General features: G+C 41.1%; 2 protein-coding genes across 2 annotated transcripts; one reads left to right on the top strand and one right to left on the bottom strand.

The window, feature by feature from the left end:
• The first annotated feature begins 3166 nt into the window (after window positions 1-3166).
• LOC109467562 lies at window positions 3167-5787 on the top strand. Its single transcript, XM_019765588.1, has 3 exons — window positions 3167-3445; window positions 4576-4784; window positions 5365-5787. The coding sequence occupies exons 1-3, from the start codon at window positions 3206-3208 to the stop codon at window positions 5411-5413; spliced, it is 498 nt and encodes a 165-aa protein (XP_019621147.1). The 5' UTR covers window positions 3167-3205; the 3' UTR covers window positions 5414-5787.
• Window positions 5788-5962: 175 nt separating this feature from the next.
• On the bottom strand, window positions 5963-11333 carry LOC109467561 (betaine--homocysteine S-methyltransferase 1-like). Its single transcript, XM_019765587.1, has 7 exons — window positions 11275-11333; window positions 10842-11032; window positions 10127-10321; window positions 9630-9741; window positions 8767-8945; window positions 8259-8337; window positions 5963-6800 (listed from the first exon to the last, which is right to left on the bottom strand). The coding sequence occupies exons 1-7, from the start codon at window positions 11291-11293 to the stop codon at window positions 6529-6531; spliced, it is 1047 nt and encodes a 348-aa protein (XP_019621146.1). The 5' UTR covers window positions 11294-11333; the 3' UTR covers window positions 5963-6528.
• Between the last annotated feature and the right edge of the window lie 2964 nt (window positions 11334-14297).

The following is a 14297-nucleotide window of genomic DNA, read 5'->3' as shown; positions in this document are numbered from 1 at the left end:
TCGTTGTATCAAACTGCTGGCTATCTAGATTAATAGAGGACAATCTAGACGTAAATTCAAAGCTTTGCATGCTATATTATGTTGAGTCGACAAGTGTAAGAAAAATACTTTATAACATACGTACAGAACTAGTAAAGATACAATGACAACGCATACAACCTAGGAGGCAAGGGCATTTTGATCGCTAATTGTTTTTTGCAAATTCACACGACATCAGTTTATTGCCAATATGTTATATCTTGTCTATAGAAACAAGAAACCTATACGGTAAAGACGTTAACTACTGCTCTGTGTACGATTTAACTTAAATTTGAATATTTCGCAGGTGTTTCTTTGATCTTGTTTCTGTGACGCTGTAATAATGTTTGAAGTCTACGTTTGAGGCAACAAGAAGTGGCAATAGGAGAAAGCTCTACGCTAACATGATCCAGGAGAAATATTGTACGTAAGATTTTGACAACAATTCCCGATTCTCACTTGACTAGTGTTGCGTTAACGTTAGGTGTCCATGGTATAGTCTTCTTTTTAGACATATTCAATCAAATCTTCATAAGGCCATGTTGATTTGATTGTATGGATGACATCCACGCGCGCATGAATTTTCGGCCGTTTTCAAAAAAAGATGTTTTCAACCATACTGTAAATCTTACAAAACAGTTGCAAAATGAGCAAATATATACCATACGTTGAAAAAAAACGATAACGCTGGAAAACGATACCAATGTCGTAGAATGCCAAAATCAAATGAAATAACAGACGAAAATGCAAAGAAATTAATATGAAGACTAGATTAATCGCCAAACAATACTCTGTGTCATTTTTGTCCAACCTTCAAAACCACATAGATTTCATAATGAAATAAGTAAAGTAACTTTTTTTTTGCCAAACTTTTTTTATTCGCACGCTCGCATCAGTTTTGGGGTTCTCAGAGGATATCATCCATATAATCAAATCAACATGGCCTAAACAGATCGATATGATATCTGTTATGGGTTAATTTAACATGGCCTTCAACTTGTTATAGAAACGTTGTAACCATAGATGCAAAATATGTTTGAGAATGCCCATGTGGCACAAGCCAACACGCACTATCTTGCGTCTTAGGTCGTGTTTAAACGGAATCACCCAAACCGCGATTCGGGTAACTCACATTCCTCACATCTGGTGAAACCGTGTCCGATCACAATTCACTTGAGCTACATTTATTGTTGTTTGATGAAAACACGCAAGGTGGCGTGTTATTAATGTCAGAGGTCAACGACCTGCTTGCTGGTGCCCCCCTCCCAGCGTATCTCGGCCGAATGCCGACGTGGTCCCGCCAGAGGCGGTGAAGCTCGCCCTAGAACGGACACATTATTTGACCATTACTGCTCTTTAAGTTGCTGCCACGTAAAAATTGTTATTGCATATGAATAAAGAAATATCACCCCGTAATCCATGACCAGGTGAAGTCACATTGAAATCACATTGCGTTCAGACGCAAATTGCGATGCAGGGAAACCGATTCGAAACCACCTCTAGAAGTGGCTTGGGATCGAAGCGCTTTCAATGTGATTTCGGAGCGTTCACATGGAGCCACTTGAACCGGCTTCGGGGTAAACCACATGTAAACCGCCTTGGGTGATTCCGTTTAAACACGGCCTTATACAATACATGTGTAAATGTCCGTGTCCGTAGCACTTCTATACAATACCTGATTGTTCTGAGCCCATGCAAAATTAATGTTATCCGACGTCCCAGAGAGGAATTCTTTTACAAAGTTAACAAAAGCGAGCCTTGCCTTCGTGGTTCAACGGCGAATAATAAAACATTACGCACATGGAAACAATCGTTTAAAAAGAAAACGTACAGACATTGATACATGGACGAATGGATTTCAGCAGTTAACACGTTTCTTTTTGTGTTTAATGACGTTAACGTTATATTTTTTGTATGTATACAGAGAACTAAAAGGTATTGTCTAGTGCTATCTAGTATTTGCAAGGTACTTGTAGTAATACTGTTACTTATTATAAGAAAGAGAGAAGAAAGGGCAACTAACAGTAGATGATAGGTAGTATATAGTATTGTTATAATGTATAAATTCCTAGCAATTAGCATTAGAATATAGCGTCCCAGTATGCAATACTCATGTTTTGCATACTGTATATCCTCTTGTGCATTTAGCCCATCTGGGCAAGAACATGCAATAAAGATTCGTATCATATAAGAAAAAAAAAACAACTTCTGAATCAACGATCTAAAATTTTACCGAGTTTGACTTCGTTTTATTCAATACAAGCAGAAGAAACTCTGTCCGCCTAACATTTAAAATGGTGAACATTGTCTTATTATAATATTTTTGAACAGATTGTATTACATCTTTAATATCACGATTGTTAGCTCTATCCAACTCTTTTTAGCTGTTTAAACAATCTGAACAAACAACGAAATATCTTCTATCAGTTTGACGTACGTTTATGATGTGCATGAGACGCGTTGCAAAAGAGAAACATCAGCACTGAAGCAAGGTAAGGCCATGTTGATTTGATTATATGGATGACATCCGTGCGCGCATGAATTTTCGGCCGTTTCCAAAAAAAAAAGTTTTCAACCATACTGTAAATCGTACAAAACAGTTGCAAAATGAGCAAAAATATACCATAAGTTACAAAATAAAAAATAAAAACTATACCAATGTTGTAGAATGTCAAAATCAAACGAAAAAAGACGAAATTGTAAAGAAATGAATTTGAAGACTAGATTATTCGCCAAACCATATTCTGTGCCATTTGCTCAACCCTCATGACCACGTAGATTTCATAATGAAAATAACTTTTATTTTTTTGCAACACTTTTTTTTATTCGCACGCGCGCATCAGTTTTGGGGTTCCCAGAGGATGTCATCCATATAATCAAATCAACATGGCCTAACAATGATTTGTTGTGCCAAGGTGTGACCCTATGCATGCGTATACCAACGGGTCAACAATCGGAATGTTGTTTTTTTTCTTCACTGCTATTGGTGCTTCTTTATCTATTCCGTTTAATTGTAGTGCCATACAATTGATAGGGCATAGGTGAAAAGAATTCCAGGCTTGCGGTGCCGTAACCCCAGGTAACCCCGACACAAGCACACACGTTCCAAAATCCACGTCAAAACAATGGCAGCCCGAGTGACGTCGCGTCCGTAGCAACCGGCATAGCAACGCAACTGCGAGTAAAGATGGCGGCGCCTAGTATCTACAATGGTGCGTTCGGCGCGTTTAAGTACAACTATAGCCGGCATGGGGTCAGCGGGGCGCCCGATAAGACGGTGTGGGTGACCAGGGCGTACGACCCGAACGATCTGAGGAGTAAGTCAGTGCCTTCCATGCCCGTTCCCCGGCACAAGCCCCTGCAACTGGACCGTCTACCCGGGGCACCTCCGTACTGGGTCCAGCCTAGCGAGGTGTCACTACGAAAGGTGGGCTTATGTGTGCCATCCTTACGTTTTATATACGCAGAATGTTATCTTTGTGTGTTAGAAGACTCATGTATGTTTCATTATGCTGCCAACATTTTATCTAAATGTACTTTCTTGCCCTACATTTACCGGTAACACTTATTGTTTACACGTCTGTCGATATGTTTTTAAAACAACCATGGCATTTACAAATGTCAAAACAGAAGAAAACAGAACTGAAGATTTATATTACATCAATCTATGTGTTGAGTTGTTATGTTGAAGTCCACCAGAATCAGATAACCACTTTGCAATTTTGCACAAACCATTGTCGGCTAAAACTTGTTTTACGGGTTATTATTGCGACAGGTGGAACAGCAGCGACATCTTACGGTCTTCGCGTACATTACAAGATCCATTAGAAAGACACACACACACACACACCAAAATAATTGCCACTATGTTTATCGCATCTGTTTGTCTTAAGATTTTGACATATCATTGCCATATTTCCGGTAAGCGTTTCTGCCTATCATTGTAGTCCCTGTTCAAGAAAAGTTTGAGAACTTACCTGTTAATAAATTTTGATGATATTGAAAATTTACGCTTTTACATATCCCTGTTGGTGTATTTACGTATATACCCAGCACCTCCATTTTACGATAACCCTTACAACTACATGTATACGCACACCGTATCGCAAATCAAATCCAGAATCGCAAATCAAAAATTGTTTTACATTATCATATAGCCGGGTGACTTTGACCAATCAGACGGCTCCATTCCACATTCCTTATGACGCTTTAAGTCACAAGTAGCGTCATAACCGGGTCATTATTCATCCTAATCCATACTTTAAACAATCCAATAGTCACCTCAGGTGACCCAAATAGAACACGACTCTGTTCCAAAAAATCCAAAAATAACTTGAGTTACCCAGTGTTCACGTCACACTTCAAAGAAGCCACGTGACAAGCCTCACTGGGTCAGTCTACTGAGGAAGACCAGAGTGACTGGTCGAAAGAGAAATTTTTGTGATGGACCAAAAGTTTTAACTTTAAACATGTTAAGTATGTAAAACATGTAAAACAACACAGATGAACTTTCATGACAATAACTTGAGTTAATATATCATTAATCATGAACTTCAGGTGACGCGGGCTACCGAAGAAACCGCCCCATACGTCTCCACCACGAGTACCCGGTGCGAGGAATGGTCGACCCTGAGACAAATGCTGCCGTCCCGGGGCAGACCCCTCCGTAACGGCCCTCCTGATTGGGGCACCGCCATGGCCGACCCGCCCAACATGACGTCATCTCAGCAGAGACGATTCCCAATCATCAACAGTTCAATGACAAGGTCAGTTTTGTAATAACTGTAAAAGCTCATTCCCATCATATATTAGGCGTATGTTTCGATAGCCTTATACAATTGTAGTTGTGTACCAGTAGATGCCTAGCCTGGGTACCGTTTTTTTTTTTTCGTGGTAGCAAGCGACATTAGGGAGCGGGCCAAAACTACAGAGGATGGCTAGTAGATGCCATACTTTGCACCCAGTACAATTGTTGTGAAATTAAGTTATATTTTGTATATATGAAATCTACTTTCCGAATTAACTAAAACTACTCGGCTGTATGTCCCTACACTAAAGTAATAGTTTGTAAATAAGTAAATACATTAAAGTATATGCTTCGATATTAGAAACAATACTATTTAAGCCAATATACTGATAAAATCATACACCCTGTTCATATAGTATGCTGAAACCATTGTTTACTTCTGTGTATTTATAGTACGTACGAAAGTACCGTAATTTTGTTGAATATAATTATCTATTTTTACATTGATGTCCTAATGAGGATGTTTCGCAAACTATTTATCGCATATTTTCCCTATAACCTGCTACATTTTGATTCTGACTACCTTCATTTTATTTCAGATTTGCAGACGACATGTTTCTCACCAACCGCCTGTTCAAGCTTCATTAACCAGAGTGCCTTGCGAAAGACGATTTAACATACTGGAAATACCGCTCCTGCTGCTATATAATACATTTGTATCGATATCATAAGACCTCCACATTAAAAAAAAGCAAATACTATAGACACATTGTCAAAAATATCTGACACAGCTTTGAAGTGTGCATACCTATAGAATATTAATGTTGCATTAGTCAATCCTTTAATTAGATCTTTATATGTGGTGGTTGACGAATTAGACGCCGAATTTTATTTCACTTTTGTGCATTGCTAACCAGTTAGCGATCATCACGTGTAAATTATGAATAATATGTTGATGTGTTCATGCTGTGTAAAATCATTTGAGGTTTGGCAGTAATAAAAATAAACCTATACGATATCAAGTGAATTTGTCTAGTTTATTTCGTTTATTGCTATCAGGCAGGGCTCGACTTTTTTTTTGTTTTTGAATAGGTGCATTGTGGAATAAAATTTGGCCAAGTTTCACATCTTGTCTAGTTTGGTTGTATGAATGACAAGAAATTCAAAGTCAAGTTCGTGTAAGGACACAGAACACATCACTATAGCGGCCCAAGCTCCCCGCCTGACTTGTAGCAAGACGGGAAGTACGGGGTTATCTCGAAAAATATGATTATACCTCTCGTACGAACAGTCATGTAAAGTACTGAGGTTACACAGCCTCCACAACAACTTGTGCCGAGAGTTCAGAAAAAAAAATCAACTCTCTTTCATCACTGGCTTCCTCAAACAAGAGGCGAAGTAACAGGCAGGTCAACAAGGCAAACAAACAAATTTGACGGTATTGTAGCACGTACGAGGCGTTACTCCAAGAGCCCCTTGCCCTACATTGTGAAACTCCTTAACGATTTATAAATGTAAATATTAATTTTTTTTTGTCATGTATGTATGTAGAAGTTGCATTTCCATTTTATTCACAAATTAGCTGGAATGATTTTTTAAAACTTCTTACGGTGGGCAAGGAATGTAATGAAACATGCAATTCAGCCTCCGGGCTGCAAAATGTTTTTATCAATAAACCAGTCATCAGTCATCAAAAGTAGCGGGTCTCAGGCCGTCAAACTCGGTCAGAGGATGTTAAACTTGACGAGAGTCGGGTCGGTACATCAGAACTTGGTTTTACGGACTTGTTCCGTGTTAAACTTGATTAGCGCGGGGTCTGTCCCGTAGTATGCGTGTTTGGTCATGTCGGCCGTGTAGCGGCTGGCGGGCGGCTGGCGGCCCAGCGCCTCAGCCATGGCGCGGGTGAAGTGCGAGGCGTTCCCGCAGCACAGCCCGAGGTACCGGACCCCGAGGGCGTACGCCCGGGCGCTCCAGGCGGCGATCTGAGACCGGCTGCACAGCCACGGGTCTAGGTCCAACGGGAACGCCAGATTACCTGCAGGAAAACACGGGGTCACATACAGTCACACGATGACAGCCGCATTGGAGACAATTCTTTCAGCCTCCGTAGCAGGCTTATAGAACTTGGGGTTTGGTGGTCTTCGGCTGTTTTCTGATTAGTCCAGTTCTAAAAACGGGGGTAATTCAACCAGGCCGGCTTTGTTGTCTATATGCAACCAGAAAATATCCTAAAGACCCACAGAATCCCCAGTTTTTGGCATACTATGGAGGCTACAATTCTTTCACGAACAACAAATTTTCTTGTAAACGCTAGAAATTTGTCCATTTGCACATCCTTACGTCTTTACAAAGTGGCTAAGTCTCAGTACGTTTGTTTTGGTAGCGATATATATGTGCTATACGTTGTAAGTTGTACAACAAGGTTTATCTGTGGTCTATCATCGATGGATTGCTCATTGCTTGACAAAGACTGGAGTTGTACAGTCGAAAATTTTGGGTGAGTCCAATATGTTGTAAATTGCAGTTTAACCCTACCTAGACCGGGGGGGGGGCTAAAAGTGCCCGCGGCAACTTTGATGTCACCTAGTGTCTGAACGGCTAGCCGTAGAACGGCCAAACTTGGTGACTTTTCCTAGAATATTGTTGGCAACAATTCTCTATCATTGGAATAAGATAATAATTTTTTGTGTTGCCATGGCAACGGGTTTCTGACAGGCATTTTTTGCTAAATTTAGTACTTTTTGTTTCAACAATAGAATTTTATGGGTTTTATGTCAAGTTACTCATAGTTTCTAATATTAATAACACCCCAAATAATTTTATGTAAATTTTATCATTAAATATGCATAATTTATGCTAATTTGATGACGTCAATGGCCAAAATCCAAGATGGCGGACCATATCATTAGAACAGGTATATACAGGTTATTTTCATTAAAATTTCATCAATACTTCCATTTCTTTTTCCAAAAAAGGTTTAAATGAAGGTCTTTAGTATGTTTACGATGTATTTTAGGCTTTATCATGAAAAAAACTATTTTTGAAAATTCAAGATTGATGATCCAAGATGGCGGATATCTTAAATATGCATGACGTCATTTTATGACGTCACCGGTGTTGCTATGGGCAACATAAGGCTTAGTACACCATCATATTCTGTCATAAACACTTTTGGTACAGTTACGTTGAATACCATTTAGTTTTCAGGGAAAAACCTATTTAGACGGTTTTGGCCAATAAAATCACATTAATGACGTCATAATGACGTCATATTACATCATAACGACATAAAAATTGTAGATATGATAAATTTTCACTAGTACACCATTCTCTGAAAATTTGGTGGTCATACGACATACCGTTCGCGAGTTCGTTAGGGGGGGGGTCAAAAGAGCCCCCCCCCCGGTCCCCCCATGTCAAAAAAAGCCCGGTCTAGGTAGGGTTAAACTTGCTTCATGCTGGGTTTATATTTAAATTTGTGTGTTAGCCTGACCGTCCGGGTCTTTGAGCGTCATGAAGTGCGGGCTGTCCTGATGGGTGCGGTACGGGACGGGCACGGCCACCAGCGGCACCTGCAGGGCGGCAGTACGACACATGTAGTAGGCATTTCCTCGGTCTCTTAAGACCACGAAAGTATATCTTCTATACCATGTTCTTATTGTCTGTTTTCACGCTTAGAGCGTCTGAGTTCTGATGCACGGCGGCAATACAGGAAAAACAAGAAGTCGTAGACATCATCACTCCATGAAATCGTTTGTGGTTTTATCTTTTGGTGTAATTTTTGTCGCTTATGTCAATAGGGATATTTTTTTAGTTAGCTTTTACCATAATGATACAATGTAAATGTCTATCTTGAAGGATTTTGTTGTGGCACTACTCTGTTTAATATTTTGAGGGAAGAACGGGGTATGGAAACATTGTATTCTGGCAACTTATCAACACATTCTGACCCCATACCCCTCGAGATCTGTCCCTTAACCAGCCAGTGTTGCTGCACCAACCTTGATCTTGTCCTTGAGTCCCTGGAGCAGCGGCAGCATGGTGGACGGGCCGCGCCCGCAGTTCAGTCCGACGGCCGCCGCACCGGCCTCCGCCAGCCGCTCCAGCGCGTCCTCTAGCGGAACCCCGTCAAACAGCAGGTCTCCGCGGTGCTTACTGATGCTGACAACAGCCGGCAAACCTACCGGGCGGGAGAGGGAAAACAGGTAAACATTAGAGAGGAAAGATTTAGACTGATACACACGACTTACGTCCTGTGAAGCGTAGAAGCTTTCAGACGGCATCCATCTTCTTTTTTCAGCCATACGAGGCAGATGTAGCCGAGGGCAGCTTAACTTTGTTCCAATGCTACAAAGATAAGTCGTCTCAATCAAAAACAAACTTCTTTGTGAGCATGTTTAACTTTATCTTGACCGTTTTTGTACTGTTTGACAATGCCCAGCCAAAAATCGTTCTGACTTGACAATGTTTTGAAGTGGGGTCGTGCGGCATAGCGGCCAAGAGGTCCCGAGTTCGAGTTCAATTCTGACATACCACCAATCTTGTGCCCTTGGGAAATTAATAAGGCACTTAACACGAATTTCCTCACTTAACTCAAGTGAAGATGAGTATTGTCCTGTCCTATATTTGTACGTTGTGTTCGTGGCGGCATAAAATAAGTTGATATATCTTGAGTGTGCCGTCGCCATGTTTGGTCATGAAATGTTGGAATAAAGAAATGTTTTGAACATTCGTACAAGGCAAAATACGACAAAACTGATCACGAGTCGTACCTAATAGCAACAAACTTCTGTATGAGCATGTATAACTATCTACTAACAGAAAAGACAGACACTTCGGGAACAGTGTGTGTAAGGAGTCTCACCGTTGCCGTACTGTTTGACGCAGTCCAAAGCGAGCCGGGCCTCGGCGTAGGCGAAGAACGTCTCGGCGTAGATGAAGTCCGCTCCGCCCTCCACGGCCCACTCGATCTGTTCCTGTCAGGGGGTTCAGAAACAACCCCAGTAGTATCAGGAACCGTGCTTTCAATCAGAACCATGCTATCCTGAATCATGATCACGCAAGGTTCTGGATAGTCCATGGGTATCCAGAACGGTGCTTTATTCAGAACCATGCTATCCTGAATCATGATCACGCACAATTCTGTATAGTAGTCTATGCGTATTTAGAACAGTGCCTGGGGCAAATCTACGTTCTTGGATACGTGGAAACTATCCAGAACCGTGCCTGGTCCTAACCATAACCCATTCAGGCATAAGAACTCGATAGACATGGTTCTGTTAAAAGAATCAGGGTGTGTTAAGTTAAAAGAAATGAGTTTAGGGAACTACTAAGTAATCTGTGGCCTCGCGGTCTTCTAACCTTGAACATGGCGCGCGCGGCCGGCTCCCAGGCCGGATCCGTCGGGTCGTAGATGTTGGTGCTGCAGATGTTTCCCGCCATGAGGGTGCCGGTGTCGTCCGCCACCTGCCTGGCCAGCCGCAGCGCCGCCCGGTTCAGCCGCTCCAGGTCCGCCTCCCGACCGATCAGCCGCAGCTTCTCACGGTGCAAGTAGAACTGTAGGGGCATGTTGCAGCCAGAAACGTGCTTTATCTAGAACCGTGCTTGATCCAGAACCGTTCTTTATCTAGAACCATGCTTTATCCAGAATCGTGCTTTATCCAGAACCGTGCTTTAGCCATAACCGTGCTTTAGCAAGAACCATGCTTTATCCAGAAATACCATGCCAAGGCACGGTCCTGGATAATACTGAGGCGTATCCAGAACATAGGATGAATCGTGGATGCGCGTAGACAATCCAGAACCACTCTTGATCCTAGCCATAACCCATTCAGGCACAAAACTAGAGCGAGAGCGAAACTTCATTTCAACACAGCGTAGAATCGTCATCCAATTTTGGTTGTCGGTACTACTGTAGCCTTAATCAGGTCCGAATGACCAATCTTTTGGTTCACGTGACCCTCTGGTACGTGACTTGAGTAATGGTCTGTCATTTCCCGCAACATTTTCAGATAAGACTTTTTTTTAATACTGTTTTCAGTCTAAATGCGTATAAGACGTTCTTTGCAGTACGTACCGTGAAGGCCAGCACCACATCGCTACCGGCGTGCACAAACTCCCTATGCAGAGCCTCCACCAGTTCCGGGTGCTCGATGACGACTTCCGGTACGTACGTGCCGGCTTGCAGGTAGCCGCGTCGCTCGAACTCAAACAGATATCCCTCCGCACATATAACCACCTCCCCGTCTCTGAACCTCTCTAACAGACCTGCAGACAACACCAAAACAAATCATTCACAAATAAGAATAAAAACAACAATAACAACAACGAGTCACTCCCTCACATAAGCGCATTTGGTCGGACACATTCAAATCAAACTGTACTTTGTACGTTACTTCATCATTCGCAAGGTCACATAATTTAGGTCCTGAGGTGTTGAACATACCAGTGACCTACAAGTTAGGGCTTCACCAACCTACTGTTTTACAGTTACAGACTGGCTGGCCCACCTTTTGATTTGGACGCCATGTTTGCTCGTCGCTTGTCTTTAATAGCCTGTCTCCCACAAGCTGTGCCGTGACTAGCTGACTTCTGCTGACTTTAACTTAAGGCCACAGCAAGTAAATTTTATGGATGACATCCACCGCAGATTCCAAATCTAATGCGAGCGGGCGAAAAAAACAAGACGGGCCGAAAAAACAAGGTTCCCACATTTTAAAATTTTGAATAAAAAATTGTACAAATGGCTTTGATTCAGTTGGAACATCACATATACACAGCCAACATCACGTATCACTGCATCACAGTAGAGAAACAAGGCATAAAATCAGAGCTTTTGCTTGTCTCCTGCCTGCCATCCACCTTCCGGCATGGCAGCGGACATCTTTGCCCATTTTCGGCATGTTGACCACTGTCTGAGGGCAACAAAATTTCTTTTTTTTTCTTTCCAAAATAAGGCGAAAATTAATGCGCGCGCTGATGTCATCCATAAAAATGACTTTCTGTGGCCTTAAGTACACAGAGTGTCGATTCTAGCCTGAAGCGCCTCTAACCGGTACAGCGAAGTACATACATGTAATCCTATCAGTAGACAATGTTGGCATGACTACAGGTTGGACATTGAACCATTAGAACGTGTTCCACTCAAAACCATAAAAGTCCCAACGCTTATGCCTTCAGCAGTGTTAACAACCCAAACATACAGAGAGAGTTACGGACCATGGATATTTGGTCAAAAGGCTTCAAAACTTTTCAGTTGCACGCGTTACATGTTGAACCACTGTGATACCTTTAAACACAATAAAGTGAAATGATCGCGATTTGTTCCAAAGTTCACTACAATGGACAGAAAGGTTGTGGTGCAAGTCAGCCAGTTTTGCACGCTTTACTGGGACTGCATCAAGGGATGTACCGCACCAAGTAAGGTGATTGTGTGAGGCGTAGAACTCGAGGTCACCCCGCCACATTACATCTGAAGAAAACTTTTAAAATATCCAAAGTCCTATGCCGACGATTCGCTTTCTCCCGTGGTCAAAATTGATACCAGTCAAGCATAAGAGTATATAAAATGAAAAACACAAGAATACAAATATAATCTTTCATGATCTAGTATGACAGCAAAAAAGGTCCAAATTTAGAATACAGCAAAAATGACCCATCTTAATTATCAATACTTTTAATGGGCACAAAAATATATATGTGTTGATTACTTTCCTTTAAAATTCCGGTACCGGTACGGGCAGTTGCAGAGCCCCAGTCATTGAATAATTCACCAAGGACACGCCATAAAATATCGGAGGGAGGAAACAAATTAAATAAGATTCGATGACGTCTCTTGATGACATACCTTCCGCCCAGGTGTTGCCCTTTTTGGTAGCGATTTCCACAGTTACCTTGTTTGGAAAGTTCGTGCGGATACAGCACAGTTCGAAAGTCTACCTTAGCCCAGCATATGAGAACTCATACTGGTGAAAAACGCTACAAGTGTGACCAGTGTGATTATTCAACTACAAAGAAGTTAACACTGGATCGCCATCTGGCTAAACACATTGATGAGCAAGGCTACACGTGTGGACTGTGTGGGTACAAGGTGGCTAATAAGAAATACATCTTAAAACACATGAGACTTCATGCCAACGAAAAACCTTGAGCAACTTCTCAGCACTAACAAACATTGAAAAAAGCATAATATATACTGTATATAACGGTAGCAAAATACACTATTCAGAAACACTACAATGTAAGAATTGAAGCACAGAAATAGGACAATTTGAAAATTGGGAAATTTCTGCCTAGTTTAACTATAGTTACTGACCAGTGTGACTATTCGGCTGTACAGAATTACAGTAGTGTTGTTCACTATCTACAATGTAGCTAAATGCATAGATGAGAAACTTTGAATGTTTATGGAGTACAGCTTGCACAGTGCTGCAACAGATATCTGACAATTTATGGTGTATATACTTTAAAAGAAACACACATATAGCACTATATTTGTCCCATTTAAATGTTTGAGAATAATACACCTAACGATTCTGTGTCAGATCTGCAACCATGCTGCATAGTGGTCTATATAATTATATAGCCATAGTTCAATGTCCTTACTTGTGGTAAATAATTATGTTTGTAACATTCTTGCTTGCATGTTTGTATGCTAGTCCTGTAATTGACTTAGCACAAAATTAATCCTACAAAGTAATGTGTTTCAAGATCTAACAGGTGTTAATTAATATAGATGCTGCCATGTTTGTTTTTTCCCTTAGGCCATGTTGATTTGATTATATGGATAACATCCTCCGGGAGCCCCAAAACTGATGCACGCGTGCGAATAAAAAAAAGTTTTGCAAAAAAAAAGTTCTTTTCATTATGAAATCTACGTGGTCATGAGGGTTGAGCAAATGGCACAGAATATGGTCTGGCGAATAATCTAGTCTTCAAGTTCATTTCTTTACAATTTCGTCTTTTTTCGTTTGATTTTGGCATTCTACGACATTGGTATAGCTTTTATTAATTTTTTTGTAACTTATGGTATATTTTTGCTCATTTTGCAACTGTTTTGTACGATTTACAGTATGGTTGAAAACTTTTTTTTTTGGAAACGGCCGAAAATTCATGCGCGCGCGGATGTCATCCATATAATCAAATCAACATGGCCTTACTTACAAACTATGTATTGATGTAGAGATCATCATACCAGGTGTGTTGATTGTGAAGAATTGTGAAGTAAACTATTATGAATTGATATGATATGAAATATTGTGATTTTCATGGCTCATATATATGTAGTAACCGACATATGATAACAAGCGCTTTAGAACACAACTGATTCAAAACATGCTCATCTCTAATTTCCGTAAATAATTTTATCAGGTTGGAAGATACTTAGGGTATAGAATTTTCTTCTTATACACCTGCTTACGTTTCGATGTCTATCAGACACCTTCCTCAGAGCTTCTGACTGGAGTTCTGCAACTCGCCGCTGTTTAACGCCAAAGTAGGTGGCGCTTTTGCGGCGAGAATGCAATCCCAAACG

The sequence above is a fragment of the Branchiostoma belcheri genome, unplaced genomic scaffold (genome assembly GCF_001625305.1).
Source record: "Branchiostoma belcheri isolate BF01 breed outbred unplaced genomic scaffold, Haploidv18h27 scaffold181, whole genome shotgun sequence".
Taxonomy (NCBI): domain Eukaryota; kingdom Metazoa; phylum Chordata; class Leptocardii; order Amphioxiformes; family Branchiostomatidae; genus Branchiostoma; species Branchiostoma belcheri.
Note: the sequence above shows the minus strand (reverse complement) of the source record. Positions and strands in the feature narration are given on the sequence as shown.